Source organism: Nicotiana tabacum, chromosome 8 (genome assembly GCF_000715075.1).
Source record: "Nicotiana tabacum cultivar K326 chromosome 8, ASM71507v2, whole genome shotgun sequence".
NCBI lineage: Eukaryota > Viridiplantae > Streptophyta > Magnoliopsida > Solanales > Solanaceae > Nicotiana > Nicotiana tabacum.
In genome coordinates, this window is record NC_134087.1 from 72,435,554 (window position 1) to 72,451,873 (window position 16,320).

The following is a 16,320-nucleotide window of genomic DNA, read 5'->3' on the forward strand; positions in this document are numbered from 1 at the left end:
GTTTCCACACACGACCGGTACATACGGTCTAAAACAACAATATCGCCCACTGGAGTAGATACATGAACAGGTGAAATAAGAGACTCACGGCGTATCCAGATAACGGGCAAAGTATGATGACATATAAAAAATGTGGAACCGGGATCAAATAATACAGAGGCATCTCTATGGCATATTGAAACAATACCTGATATCACGACATCTGAAGCAGCAACATCTGGTCTACCCAGAAGAGCATAGAAACATCCCCTGACCACCACTTGATCGACCTCCCTTTTTAGGGCGACCCCTGGCTGCCTGACCTCCACCCCTAGCTGGCTGGGCGGGTGGTGAAGTAACTGGAGCAGAAGTCGAGGGCTGACCCCTCTTCTGAGACTGACCATCATGAAGATAAGGACACTGCCTCCTCATATGCCCAAACTCTCCACACTCATAACAACTCCCTGATGCTGGAGATGGGGATGAAGGGAACCCTTGGCACTGGAATGACTAGTAGAAGGACCTGGCATGGAAGAAACCTGAATTAATGGAGCACAGGACGAACTCTAGGCTGGAAGGGCACTAAGTGATGAGTGGCTCTGATGAGAACTATAAGAACCATGACCTAAAGATGCCCCACGATACCCTGGGCGAGCTGAATGAGCCTACCTAAATAGGCGGCCTCTGACCTGTTGGAACTGACCCCTCGAAGGAGCACCACTAAAGCTACTAGATCCTCGAGGCCTCTTGGCCTCTCTCTCCTCTTGCTCCTAGTGACGAACAGACTCAATCTCACGGGCAATATCCATAACCTCCTCGAAAGTATCACCTGTCACCCTCTCCCTAGTCATGAGAATCCGAAGCTGATACGTGAAACCATCAACAAACCTCATAATCCTCTCTCGATCCGTGGGAACCAACCAAACCGCATGATAGGCTAACTTAGATAACCACATCTCATACTGCGTCACAGTCATCTCTCCCTGATGCAACTGCTCAAACTGCCTACACAACTCCTCTTGGCGAGACTGTGACACATACTTCTCCAGAAAGAGAACAGAGAACTACTACCAAGTAAGGGGCACTACACCAACAGGCCTACGCCTCTCATACGCCTCCCACCAAGTGAAGGTAACCCCAGAAAATTGAAAGGCGGTAAAAGCTACACCACTAGTCTCTAGAATCCCCGCTGTACGAAGCATCCTCTGTCACTTATCTAAGAAACCCTAGGCATCCTCGCCCTCTGCACCACTAAAAGTCAGAGGCTTGAGTCTACCAAGCCTCTCTAGTTGACGCTGCTCATCGTCCCGCATAACTGGTACCACAAACTCCTGAGCTGGTGCAACCGGCTAGGCTGGAGGTGCCCCCGGTGTCTGGAGTCCTTGCATAACCAGCTCAGGTGTGCGAGCAACGGGAGTCTGGGTACCTACCCCAGCCTGGGAAGTAGCTACGACTGTAGTAACTGAAACCGCCTGAGCCAAACCAGTACACACTGATAAGATCTGAGCTAAAGCCTCTTGAAGGCCTAGAATCACAATGGGCACAGCTGGTGCCTGAGCTGGTGCTACTGTAGCGTCCACAACTGGAACCTGATCCTAAACTGGGGCAGCTGGTAGATCTGCTAGGTGCTGCCCTAGCTGCTCTACCCCTACCACGGCCTCGACCGCATCCTCGGCCTCTGGTGGCCCCAACTGGTGGAACTGGTGGTCGTCCATCCTGACCAATAGTACATGTCCTCACCATCTGTGAGAGAGTGGAATAGCAAAAGTTTAGTATTCGGATCAAAAAGTTTGCACGACAAGAATTTCAAGAATATGAAGATTTTCCTAAAGATTTTATAGCCTCTCGAGGATAAATACAGACGTCTCCATACGATCCGCAGGACTCTACTAAACCAGCTCATGACTCGCGAGACCTATGTAACCTAGGCTCTGATACCAACTTGTCACGACCCCAAATACCAGTAGTGATGGAACCTATCATATTACTAGGCAATCCAACTCATTCATCTAATCACAACCCTTTTTCCTTATAGTAAGCCATTTTCTAACACAGGTTTTTAAATACCAAATTATCATAATAAGCGTTTAAAACACAATTACATATGCAGAAGTCAAATAAACATGAAAACTACACAGCCCCCAAGTATCTGGTGTCATGAGTCTAGAGCCTCTACTACACAACTGACTGTCTGATACAACATAAGTTTAGAAAATGTGGAAAGAACAAGATAAGAAGGAGAAAACAGGGCTGCGGACGCCATGCAACAACCTTGAAATCTCCGGCAACCTATGGATCAGCTGAGGACCCTCACTCTGCCACTTGGGCACCTGGATCTGCACACAAGGTGTAGGGAGTAACGTGAGCACACCAACTCAGTAAGTAACTAAAGTAAATAAGGTCTGAAAGCAGTGACGGGCAGTTAAAAATCATATAACTGAATAAACAACAGGATAATAGGTCAACTCCACAGTTTAAAACTAGTTTCGTTGAAAAATCATCAAATTTCAGTTTAAACACTTGAAACCATATACTTAGCAATTTTTCCATAGAGGCTTATTTTAAAAGAAGAGTGAAATCAGTGAAAATAACATAACTTGGCCCCTCGGGCAAGGTATCACTCAGAATATGGCCCCTCGGGCAGCCTCTTAGTCATTCATGAGTCAACTTTCGTCACTCAATACTCACTCTCAGCACTCAGGCTCATTAATATGTCATAGTAATAGAAATCATAGTAACTGCTGTGGCATGCAACATGATCCATAGTTTATAGTCGAGTACGCTCACTGGGGGTGTACAGACTCCGGAGGGGCTCCTACAGCCCAAGCGTCATATCGCTATGGCGCGCAACCCAATCCAATATATATATCGCTGCGGTGTGCAACCCGATCCAATATATATATCGCTGCGGCGTGCAACCCGATCCAATATATATCACTGCGGCGTGCATCCCGATCCGTATAAGTATTGCTGCGGCGTGCAGCCCGATCTATAATATACATACAATATCCTCACTATTAGGTTCTCAACCACTCTCAGTCATTAATCTCACAGCCTCTCGGGCTCAACAATAGAAATTAGGGAACTCAGCCCAAACAGTCCTCACATTTTAAAGTAGAGTGATAAAACTAGTTTTAAACATTTAAACAAGTAAAACATGACTGAGGATATGCTTTCAACAAGTAGAGTGAGGAAAAATAGTAAAAATACCCCTAAAGGTCTCAACAGGTCGGCATAAGGCCCCAAACATGGCATACAACCCATAATATAGTATAAATACCTAAAATACGGAATATCATAAGGTTCCAAATCAAATACGCGGCTTAATAGTTGCTAACGGACGGACCAAGTGACAATCCCTACCGGTGCACGCCCACACGCTCGTCACCTAGCATGTGCGTCACCGCATTTATCAAAACAAGTCAAATACCGGGGTTTGTACCCTCAGTTCCAGATTTACAATGGTTACTTACCTCAAATTGGTGAAAATACTACTCCGCGATGCCTTTGCCCTTCAAATCGGCCTCCACTCACATCGAATCTATCCAAAATCAGAATTGTCAAAGGAGCCGCCCCTTCGCTGTATGGTTGTTCGACGAATAGGCCCACATCGCATTTTGGTAACAACTTCGGAGCGCCTGGTACCTCTCCTGATGCTCTTTCATCTAGTCGCGGAGTGTTTTGTTCTCATTTTCCATCTCTTCCATTTTCTTTAAGATGGCCGTAAGTGCGTCGTTGCCTGTATCAGTAACAGTACGGGTGTTACCTGTTCGTGTAGCTTTTGGCTCATCGGCAGCAGCTACGGTTTCTGTGGGTAGCCTTCGACACCTCCCTGAATGGGTTTCTCGAGCATGTTTCTCAAGGTACTCGTTAACCATTCTTCTAGTAGCCTTTTGACAGCCGGTGGCGCTTCTCCTACTGCGGATGTTGAGGTTTCCCTCTTGCGCAAGATCGTTAGATCCCCGTGTGGAGGAGGTGAGATCTCTCCTTCAGGTGTAACGATTGGTGTTGCATTCTCATTGTCTTCTCTTCCGACTTCGTTGAGGGAATTCAGGAAGTTGTTTGTGACACCTTCTATTGCCTTTAGCCTCGCTTCTCCCTTTTCCGCCATCGTTGGCTTTTATGGAGCTGAAGAAAGGTGATTATTTCTTTCAAGAATCTAGATGAAAACTACGATTTCAGCTATAGAAATCCCCACAGACGGCGCCAAATTGTTTGACTCAAAAGATATTAAGACCTTTTTGAACAAATCAATCAAAGATGAAGGGGTAAATCTTAGCTGAGGATAATAATCTCTAGAAAGATCGATAAATAAGGAGAAGATAGGTCACGAGGTTTCTTTTCATTCATAAAAATAGTAATGTCTCCAGAGTTTTTAATACCGGTTACAAGGTTATTGTCCTCCTTTTATACTAAGAGAGAAATTCTTCTAAACTGTAAAGGGCAAAATACAAGGAATATTCAAAGGAATATACCCAATGTCCCCTGATAGCCATACATTATTACAAGGGTCGTCCCGTCTCTGGTTTGTCTCAGGGTCGTCTCCCTCAGGGCGTCAATTCGAGGAGACTCTGTTAATCGTCGTACTCGTCGTCGGTCGTGGTCGGTCAAATTTGGACCCATACAGTATGCTCAATGCCAATACAATAAACAAAACAAAAAATTAATATTACTTACAAGTTACAACAGTAACGAATATAGTTATATAAATTTATATGTCAAAATTGATAGCTTACATATATTAAAACTAAACAAAAGTATTTTTTTTAGATGTAAAGGCCACCTCTACGACCTTGAGCATTAATCAATTCAATTTGAATCTCAATTTCACCACATTCTACATGTTGCAATCTAAGAATCATGTTTTGTGTCATCTTTCCATTCTCCCATATTATGCAACTTTCATCAGAAAGGCAATTGTCCCTGTTTGGCTGAACTCTATCCACCCTGACACCATCTGGGAGTCCTTCTAATCCCATGTTTATTGCATCAATATAGGGTTTTATATCTATCTTGGCATCTCCCATTTTGTCATCTGCAGTGAACGTATCTTTGTCATACACCGTCTACAAAAAAAGAATATTCAGACAACCCATGTAAGCTATTCATTTGAGTCAAGTTCTTGTTGAATTGTATAATCATCCCATCAATAAGTTTAAACTATTAATAACGAGATACATTATTTGTTTCCTGTTTTAAGCCTGCAGCCAGAGGCGGACCTATATTATATAAAGAGGGGTCGCCGGCACTCGTAAAATTCGGTAAAAATTACATGTATACATGTACATGTTTTTAGAAAATAGTAATATACAAGTAGTGAGTACACTATATACAAAACAGATTTTGGTTGAATCCAAAAGTGCACCTGTAACCTTTAAATTTTGGGTCCGCCTCTGCCCCAACACGACCCTCACGTACAAGTTTAATGACTTTTTTTTTGGTCAAGTACGTGAAGTTCATCGTCAAATCTATATTGTATAAGCCTCAACTTTTTATATATAAATTCAGCTAAATTGAGGAGGATACTTACTAAAGTAATAGGAAGGCTGGGATCGTAGAGTGCAAGGCTCAACTCCTCATTCCATACAGGATTGATATTCTCTTTAATAACTCGAGTCTTCACTTTCTATAGAATACAATTAGGAACAATATCAGAAGCAAGGATAGGTCACACTCCTATATTAGAAAATATTGCATAAATTGGAAAATATGGTCTCCTCACATTCATGTGACAACACAGAATGTAAAAAAGATAAACTCTCAAATTAAACCTCGTGAAGACAACAATTAAAAGCATATCTTCACTCCTCTTAATTTGGGATATGTGTGTAGCAAATCTAACGAAGATTCGGTCTTTGTTTGTGGATATGAAACAAATGAAAAATAATTCAAAAAATAGCCACCATAATTCCACAAATAACATATATAATTTCAATAACAGATTCATGAAAACCATGCAAAAGCATTGATTGATACAAAAATAAAAAGAAAAAAGAAACTATAATATTTAGAGAGAGAAAGAACATGCCTGGCCGCCCATGGTGATGACAACATAAGGATCACTACCAAAAGCATCTCTCACTGCAAGATTAATCCCTCTGCGTACTCTGATTTTCAAAACACCCAGTGTATTCATCTCTCTCTTTCTTTTTTACTTTCTTCTTTTTTCTTTCTCTTACGTTGAGGTCAAATATGTATAGAAATTCAAAAATAAATAGTGTGCTTAAAAACAGGAAGAAGAGTGTGCAAATGAGCTTCCTAGGACTTAGATAATTAAGGTGAGCCTCCTAATATATTTGCTATATTTTTCTTTTTAAAATATGTCTAAAAAAATATCAACACCTTTTTAAAGTACTATGAGGCTATTTTCATAACATTGTACATCAATCAATAAAACTAAACTTGAAAAATGACAACGTCCCAAGTCTCCCCAACCTCAAAAAAGCGTTAAATAACTAGGTTAAACAAGGTGGAAGTTTATGTATATAATCGAGTTAATAATCGTCTCTCTTCTTCTCCTTTTTCTATTCCTTGTGCATAATTTTTTTTTAAAAAAACTAGGTCAAGTTATAGTCTAATTGACAAACGGGAATTACTCAAATGGTCAGTACCCCCACGTATAATTCGAAGGGTTCGAGTTACCAAAAGAGCAATATGTCACGTCCTTAGTTGTTAACTACGTACACGTGCGACACTTGATAACTCGCTCACGATCTTGCACAACTTGCTCACGTTCTTGCTATGTCAAGTCAGCCTTACTACACTCAAGATCGCTAAGAGAATGGAAGAAAGACCACAAGAGAATTGTTAAAGGAAGATTTTTATTAGAGAGAACTTGAATTGTTTGCATGATGAATTACAAATGAATGGCCCCCTTTATATACTAATCTCCTAGGGGCTAGTGTGTAAATATTAATTATTACACAATTCCTTGGTATTTACAAGATAAGGGCTTTTTCTAAAATTCTCTACAAGCTTAGAAGATTCCAAGGACTTTCCTAGCAAATCCATAAGGATCTAGGTTCTTCCTAAAGAAATGTCCATACCTCTCTAGAATCTTCTCACAAATGCTAGCATTCTTCTTATGTAAGCTTCCACATGGCATTAATATATGTCAAATGGTGCCTATGTGGCATGATGACATGGCAGGTCATCACACTCTCCCCCACCCAATATTGCGACGACCGCGGCGCAATGCTGCTGCATAAACTCTCGGATCTTATCTTTGAATTGCCACAAGTCTTCATATCATTCCCACGTGGCCTCCTCCAGTGATTGCCTTTTCCCAATCATGCAAGGCGGTGATAGTCATTGGCGCCCGACTTGATTGGCCCCTACTCGGATCATCCTTATCTTCATGATATGGCTTAATCATGCTGGCATGGAAGACAGGGTAGATCTTAAGATACGATGGCATGTCAAGCTTGTATGAGATCTTGCCTACCTTGGCGACGATCTTAAATGGCCCCTCATACTTGCGAATCAGATTCTAATGCATGCCCCGTAGTGCCTTGAACTGTCTTGGGTTAAACTTAACCATGACCATGTCCCCAACTCTATAGTATGTGGGACGCCGCTTACGGTCCGCAAACTTCTTCATCTTCTTAGCTGCCTTATCCAAGTAGGACTTAGCAGTGTCGAGCTGCTCCTCCCATCCTTTGGCCATATGATAAGCCCCCAAATTTTTTCCCTCGAACGCGGCTGGTAAGGAATGTGGAGTTTGTGGTTGTTGGCCTGTGGCTAGCTCAAATGGTGTCCGTCCCATGGACTCACTCCGCTGCAAGTTATAAGAGAATTGAGCAATGTCTATGAGCCTTGCCCAATCTTTCTGATGCGCGCTTACATAATGCCTCAAGTAGCATTCTAGTAAGGCATTGACTCGTTCCGTTTGTCCATCCTCTGTGGGTGGAAACTAGTAGAAAAGTGCAGCTCCATACCAAGTATGTCAAACAACTCTCTCCAAAAGTTTTCAGTAAAGCGGGGGTCTCGATCACTGATTATATACCTTGGTAAGCCCCAATACTTCACCACGTTCTTAAAGAATAGCTTGGCGGCTTCCTTGGTTGTTGAACCTGGTGAGGCGAGCATGAAGGTGGAATATTTGGAAAATCTATACACAACCACCATAATAGTACCATAACCATCGGACCTTGGTAGGCAAGTGATAAAGTCCATAGTCACGCTCTCCCATGGATGCTCTGCAACTGGTAGTGGCTCCAAAAGTCCTCCGGGTTGTTGTTTCTCAACCTTGTCCTGCTGACATACAAGACAAGTCTGCACATAACATTCTATATCATCTCGCATGCGTGGCCAATAGTAGACTGACTCAACTAAGGCCCTGGTGCGACGTTGGCCTAGATGACCAGCCCATATTGTATCATGACTCTTCCTTATGATCCGCCGTCTAATGTCTCCAAACTTAGGCACGTAGACCCGCCGACCCATGGTAAGCAATATGCCGTCTTCTACCCAAAAACATCTCGTCTTGCCCTGGTTGGCTAACTCGATAAGTTGTTTGGCTGCTGGGTCATGTTGCATGCCTTATTTTATAGCCTCCCGAATATCCCATCTCGCTGAAGTGATTGCAGCAAACTCGGCTTTCCGGCTCAAGGCATCGGCTACAATGTTACCTTTGCCCGGCTTATACTCCAGCGCATAATCAAACTCGGCCAAGAAATCCTACTACCTAGCCTGCTTTGGTGTGACCTTCTTCTGTGTCTGAAAGTAGCTAGTAGCCACATTATCAGTCTTGACCACGAACCTCGACCCGAGCAGATAATGTCTCCATGTACGAAGGCAATGCACAATGGCAGTCATTTCCTTCTCTTGTACCGTGTAATGCCGCTCCGTCTCATTTAACTTGCGGCTCTCAAATGCTATGGGATGCTTATCCTGCATCAGGACACCCCCAATGGCAAAGTCTGAGGCATCTGTGTGCACCTCAAAAGTCTTGGCAAAGTCAGGTAATGCCAAGACTGGCTCCTCTATTACAGCTGCCTTAAGGCCTTCAAATGCCTTTTGACAATGCTCCGTCCAAACCCATGGCTTGTTCTTCTTTAGCAACTCAGTCAATGGTGCGGCCTTTGCTGAGTATCCACTGATGAACCGACGATAGTAGTTAACAAGGCCAAGGAAGGATCTCAACTCAATTACCTTTATGGGTGCCTCCCACTCCTGGATAGCACGTACCTTAGCCTCGTTCATGTGTAGCTCGCCATTGCTAATGACATGGCCCAAGAAGTGCACCTTTGATTGTGCAAACTCGCACTTCTCTCTCTTGATGTATAGCTCGTTCTCCCGCAAGACTTGGAAAACCTTCCTTAAGTGCTCCATGTGTTCCTCCAAGGTGTTGCTGTAGATGACTATGTCATCTAGGTAGACTACCACGAACTGATCAAGGTAGGGATGAAAAATCTTGTTCATAAGGGTGCAAAATGTGGCCGATGCATTGGTTAAGCCGAAGGGCATCACCAACCACTCAAAGGCTCCATATCTCATCACACATGTTGTCTTTGGCTCATCCCCTTCCGCAATGCAAACCTGGTAGTAGCCCTTTCGAAGATCCACCTTGGTAAAGTACTTGGATTGCCCAAGTCTATCAAACAAGTCAACAATGAGTGGGATCGGGTACTTATTCTTCACGGTGACCTTATTAAGTGCTCGGTAGTCTATGCACAAACGCAACGATCCATCCTTCTTCTTCTAGAACAATACTGGTGCGCCAAAAGTTGCCTTTGATGGGCGAATATGACCAGCATCTAGTAGCTCCTTCAATTGTTTCCTGAGCTCCTCTAGCTCGGGAGGTGTCATACGATATGGGGCAAATGCAGGTGGCTTAGCCCCTGGCTCCAACTCAATCTTATGATCCACCTCTCGCCTGGGCAGCAAGTGCTTAGGCAACTCCTTGGGCATGGCATCTTTGTTTTTCTTAAGCAACTTCTCTATGCAAGGTGGCACTCACTCTTGAAATTTTTTGTCTTCCTCTAGACTTGCAATGGTTGCCACGAATGTCGGCTCCCCCTTCTTGATCCCCTTGACAACTTGCATAGCTGAGAGTTGTGTTTGGATCTGTCCGTGTGGCATAGCCACTGTAGGTACCACGCAAGCTCCTTCTCGCTCCATAACCAAGAGACGTTGGAGGTAGGGGTCGATTAAAGTATGACAATGTCTAAATAACTCTTACCCCAGTATGATGTCAAAGATATCCATAGCGGTTACGGTAAAGTTTGTCATACCTTTCCAAGTTCCCAATTTAACACCAACTCCATTAGCTACCCCCCGAGCATTCTGTATCTCAGCATTCATGGTCTTGACGCGAGAATTGGTTGGAGCAAGCTTCAATTCTAGTCTCTTTGCGGCAACCTCAGTCACAAAATTATGAGTTGCTCCAGTATCCACCATTGCACGAGCGGGCTTGTTGTTGATGGTGAGATCCACGTACTGATTGCCATTCTCGGTAGGTTGGATAGCTTGCTTCGTGATAGCACCACATAATCCGATCATACCCAACTGTGCGGTTCCCGGACTCTCTCCTTGTGGCTGCTCCTTCCGCTCACGTACCATGGCACTGAGGCTCTTGAGGTCAGGACAATTCCTGAATCCATGTGGCCCTCCGCATATATAGCATCCCTTCTTCTCGACCTGTGCCTTCTTCTCGGCGTACCCCTGACGACCACTCGACTTTTTGAAATCTTGAGTCTTGGATTATTGTTGTTGTATCTCCTTAACTTTGCCACGGTCTCCCCCACCTTTGGCATTGTTAACCTTTGACTCTTTGACATTGCCTTTGTCGTGCTTGTCATTCCTGAAATCAATCAATGATTCGGCCTCCACTATGGCTTGGTATATATCAGTGACTTGTCGGCGTTGCAACTCCTGCTTAGCCCAATTTTGCAACCCGTCTATGAAGTGGAACAACAAGTCATCATTGGTCAGGTTGGGGATTTGAAGCATAAGGGTAGTGAACTCCTTGACATAGTTACGTATGCTCCCTGTTTGCTTCAATTCCCTAAGCTTGCGCCTTGCCTCGTACAAGACGTTGTTTGGAAAGAACTGTCGCTTGAACTTTGCTTTGAACTGATCCCATGTGCTAATAGTACATAGACTTTTATCTACGTCGGCCATCTTCCTTCTCCACCATAGCATGACAATCTCTGAGAGGTACAATACTGCAGTGTTGATCTTAGACTCCCTCGTCACCACAACATTGCTGGCTACCTCGGTCACGCCAGCATTGACATGCTCCTCGAGTGACTCTATCTTTGCCTTCATAGCATCGATAGTACTCAAAGCCTCCATGAGTCTGCACTCTAAGGCAGTGATGGTTTGCCTTAGTTCCATCTCAGTCTGTGTACGTCCCTCCAAGTCATTTCAGATACTCTTAATCTCTTCAAGAGTGTGCCCCTCAAGAACGTTAAGGGTGCCTTCCACCTTCCCCAAACGTTGGCCAAATATCTCCACGGCGTCCATCCCCGCGTTCATCTTCATCACCCACTCTTTACCGAGCGAGACGTCCTCTGGAAGGACCTTCACTTCATCCTCGCTCGCCTCAGTGGCAGATGGTTCTTGGGATGTAAGCCCTTCGTTTGACACAACCTCAAGTGGCACCTCCTGGCTCTTGTTGGTGGCATTCCTCTTTTTGCTACGACCACTCTTGCCAACAACATCCTGGATGACGTTGGCTTGGGTGTTGGCAGCGTTAATTTCTCCGTCGTTCGCCATTCCCTTAGTTGAAACCTTCGCTCGGATACCACGTTGTCACGTCCTTAGTTGTTAACTAAGTACACATACGACACTTGATAACTCGCTCACGTTCTTGCTATGTCAAGTCAGCCTTACTACACTCAAGATCGCTAAAAGAATGGAAGAAAGAACACAAGAGAATTTTTAAAGGAAGCTTTGTATTAGAGAGAACTTGAATTGTTTGCATGATGAATTACAAATGAATGACCCCCTTTATATACTAGTCTCCTAGGGGCTAGTGTGTAAATATTAATTATTATACAAGTCCTTGATATTTACAAGATAAGGGCTTTTTCTATAATTTTCTACAAGCCTAGAAGATTCCAAGGACTTTCCTAGCAAATTCATAAGGATCTAGGTTATTCCTAAGGAAATGTCCATACCTATCTAGAATCTTCTCACAAATACTAGCCTTCTTCTTATGTAAGCTTCCACGTGACATTAATATATGTCAAATGTCGCTTAGGTGGCATGATGACATGGCTGGTCATCACAAATAGCTCTAATATATAGGAAGAGGGGTCAAAGGAGAATCAAAGGGGAGAAAAGAAAAAGTTATCGTCTAGTTTATTTTTCAAATGGTTTTTAATTTAAAAGACAAATAGAGAAGAATCTTGAGTCTTGACCTACTTGGTATTATGGTCCGTTAGATAAAGCTTTATAAAACATATAGCCGAAGTCGCGTAAAATGACACATTTAGAGGGTGTTTGGCTAAGCTTGTAAGCTGGTCAAACTGGCTTATAAACACTTTTTGGCTTATCTATGCGTTTGGTAAAATTAAAAGTGCTTATAAGCCAAAAATAAGCCAAAAGCCATAAGTTGGTGTCCCTTAACTTATCAAATTTCAGCTTATAACCACTTTAGGTTTGACCAAAATATTTACTATTCTTCCCTAAAATACTTCTTTTTAAAACAAAACTTTTCGTATACCCAATTCTTTAGTTGCTTATTATTAATTTTAGTACTTTTATCCAAACACGTAACTGCTTATTTTTAAAATAACTACTTTTAAATAAGCTTTTCAGCACTGGTTAAGCTATAACCTCGCAAAAAATGGCTTCTCTCTACCGCCGTCTCCATGATGTATTCACCAAGACCGCCAAACCCCAGGTCCTTACTGCCATCGCCGATGTCAAATCCAAAGTTCCTCAACCCGTCAAAGCCATCAGTAAACCCGAATCCTCTAAAGAGCAAACATTTCGGTCGCTGATTCGTAAATTCAAGCAAGACTCAAAGAATCCTAAATTTCGCCGCAGTTATCAAAAATATGCATCTTTCGTACGCCGGCTCATCCAGGACGAACAGTTCTCAGCTATTGAAGATATCTTCGAACACCAAAAAGTTTACCCAGAAATAAAAAGTGAGCGTTTCGTTGTACGATTCATTTCCTTGTATGGGAAAGCTGGTATGTTTGAGCATGCCCAGAAACTGTTCGACGAAATGCCTGACTTAGACTGTGAGCGTACAGTCATGTCATTCAATGCTCTACTGGGAGCTTGTGTTAATTCGAAGAAATATGATAAAATTAGTGAGATTTTCAGGGAATTTCCTGGAAAATTAGCTATTGAGCCAGATGTTGTTTCGTATAATACGGTGATCAAGGCCTTCTGTGAGATGGGTTCACCGCATTCTGCAGTTCAGCTAATTGAAGAAATGGGAAAAAATGGAATTGACCCTGATGTTATTACTTTCAATACACTTTTGGATGTGTTTTACAAGAATAATAATTTTTCTGAAGCTGAAAAAATGTGGACTTTGATGGAAAAGAAGAATGTTATTCCGAATGTTAGGAGTTATAACTCGCGATTACGCTCGTTGGTAGAGAACAGTCAGGTTGTAGAGGCTGAGGAATTGTTTGAGGAGATGAAGAAAAGGGGAGTAAACCCTGATACTCATAGTCATAACGCGATGATTTCCGCTCGGACAAAGGATGGCGATTTGGAATTGGCTAAAAGCTGGTATGCAAAGTTGGAGGAAAATGGTTGTCTTCCTGATCTTGTGACATTCGTGTTACTTATTCCTCTGGCCTGTGATAAGGGTGATCCTGAGTTTGCTTATAAGTTGTGCAAGGAGTGTATTGTTTTGAAACATACTGTTTATACTAGTATAATACAACGGGTTGTTGATATGTTGGTTGCTCACTCCATGATCGAAGAAGCAAAAGAGCTTGTGAAGATGGGAAAGAACTGCTCTTTCCATTATAAGCTGACAGTGCCAAATGATGCCTAGTAATATCACATCTCTTTGACAGTTCGTCTCCACTGGTTGGGATTATGATATTACAAGTTTTCTGTTTCGATGATTAGGTGGTCCTTGTGAAAGAATTAGAAGATCTTGTGGAGTCAGGGAAGATTAGAGAATTAGAAGATCTTGTGGAGTCGGGGAAGATTAGCTGGAACCATTATATGCTTACAGAAGGGGAAAAGATGCCTAGTGATATTACTTTTCTGTCAAAGTAAGGAGTTTAGCAGCAGGATATAAGGAGTTTCTTGTTTCAATGATGAGATACCGCTCGCATTAATTGGCGCTTCCAGTTTCCAAACTTCCAATTGCCAACTAATTAAACAAGAAAGATTTTACTCTTGCCAAAGGGTTTTTCTTGTTTACTTGTAGAACTTCATGTGCAACGTCAGAAAACAGGAATTTTTGACTTGTGTTTTACCTTGATTCCCCAAGGAAAGTCTATCTTAAAATTGTATTTTCTCAGTGTCACATTTGTAGTAGTATTTTTTTTTCCCAGTATTATTTGCTTCACTTCGTGATATCCTTGATAATTGGAGTTAATTGTAAACATAGTGGTGGAATCTTTACAAGTGGTGGACTCTTCTGTTTCCGTGATACAAATTTCTATAAGAAACTTCATGATCATCTTATGGGTAACAAAAAGTCTACTGATTTGAGTCAATTTTATATTCCACGACAGCGCTACAGGTGGTTGATCAACTCATTCCAGAAAAAGCCAAAGAGCTTGTGGAATTGGGAAATAGTCGTTCACTCCTTAATGGATTCATGTCAACATGTACCTATCAGAACTCTAAAGAAGACACTCATCGTATGTCTAGTTCAATCCATTCGAAGTAATTATAGACTAGGAAGGTCTCTGCTAGAGGTTAAGTAGGTTAAAAAATAGAAATATTATGAGTAATAATATTAGCATATAATTAGGGAAAAAAGCAATTGCTTACCTAAATTGTTTTGTTGCAATATAAGTTTGTCTGGTTAATGACATTTTGCAGGAGAACGGAAGTTCGACCTTTGATCCGGCCAAATTTTTTTCGTTCTAATAAGACATTGAAGAGAATTTTTTAAAAGGAACTTTTAATATCAGGTTCATTTTGAATAATTGGATCTTAATTTAGTAGGTGGATTGCCTTTTCAAAAGTAATTTTTATGTCCCAGTTACATTTTCTTTTGTGTAAATGTCTCAAAACGTAAACTTTAGTAAAGGCTTTTGAAATAAACCAAAAAGTGATAGTTTCATCCCAGATAGTTTGTTAATTGCATTAATCCATTCTGTCCCATGTAATTGCATGTGTCTTTACAAAGCTTAGACAAGATATAAGGTATATAGTCTGAAATTTGAATCACTCGTCCTAATTATATTATGCATTTCTCCTTCGACAATAATAAGGCTTCTCTTTTTATGCATGTACAAGTATGCCTAAATCATATGAACCAAGCGTGCTAATCACTGTATTTTACTGTGTTGCATAATGTTAAACATGTCCCTTTCGATTCCTATCTCATCATATATTCTCTCTCTTACACTCGTAATTGTTTGCTAAGAACGATTATCTTTGGTCATGGTTTGATCGATGCTGCTGCCCTATCTACAAGTTTGATTTTATGGGTCAACAACTTCCTGCTCTAAATACAATTTAGTATTTAACCTTTGTCGTAATCTTTGAGATAGGAAGTTCCTCTAAAAATAAGTGTCCATGTTCTGATTCCAATCCTAGAAGATGGATGCAAACCAGTTTGGTCTTTAAGGAACATGACCAACTGTATGATAATTTTGGATTCAAGAAACAGGAAAAACTGCACTTATTCTTCTTTATTTCAATTTTGTGTTCAACAGAAGAAAATGGGTAATGTCCTGCCTTAGCAAAATAGTACTGGGCAAATAAAGTTCAGCCTAAGATAAGCTTCCTTTGGGAATTAAGTAAAACACATGTCAGAATTGCACATATTCACGAAACCTTTTGGAACACCAAATTTAATCTTTTTAATTAGCTGGCAATTGAAAGTGCCAATTAATGCTGGAATAGGTGGTGTCTCAATTGAAAAAAAAACCTACTTACATATTGCACAACTCAAATCAGTGCTGGAATAGGTGGTGTCTCATGATTGAAACAAAGCTCATGATATAGTAACCCAAATCAATAGAGGAAACATATACCGACCAAACTTTGACAGAAATATTGTATCGCTGGGCATTTATTCCCTTTTCCAGCTTATAATGGTGGCATCTAATTCCCTAACTCCACAAGATATTCTACTTCTTCGATCACGAATGTCACACTCAAGGAAATTAGAAACTTGTTAAATCATAACCCAATCAGTAGAGGCAAACAACTCGGGTTAACAGAGATGTAATA

At 41.7% G+C, this 16,320-nt stretch overlaps 1 protein-coding gene across 1 annotated transcript; it reads right to left on the reverse strand.

The window, feature by feature from the left end:
* Window positions 1-4,302: 4,302 nt before the first annotated feature.
* Window positions 4,303-6,144, reverse strand: LOC107791751 (protein C2-DOMAIN ABA-RELATED 7-like). The gene is made up of 3 exons (XM_075220865.1): window positions 6,004-6,144; window positions 5,510-5,601; window positions 4,303-5,045 (listed from the first exon to the last, which is right to left on the reverse strand). Exons 1-3 carry the CDS (start codon window positions 6,113-6,115, stop codon window positions 4,746-4,748), a joined length of 504 nt encoding a protein of 167 aa, XP_075076966.1. The 5' UTR covers window positions 6,116-6,144; the 3' UTR covers window positions 4,303-4,745.
* Window positions 6,145-16,320: the final 10,176 nt, after the last annotated feature.

Bases quoted from the DNA above. Each gene is read 5' to 3' on its own strand.
- LOC107791751 (XM_075220865.1), bottom strand. From the start codon at position 6,115: ATGAATACACTGGGTGTTTTGAAAATCAGAGTACGCAGAGGGATTAAT. The intron at 5,602-6,003 runs GTTCTTTCTCTC...TTCTATAGAAAG, and splicing joins CACCATGGGCGGCCAGGCAT to TGAAGACTCGAGTTATTAAA. The intron at 5,046-5,509 runs GTAAGTATCCTC...CTTTTTTTGTAG, and splicing joins CCAGCCTTCCTATTACTTTA to ACGGTGTATGACAAAGATAC.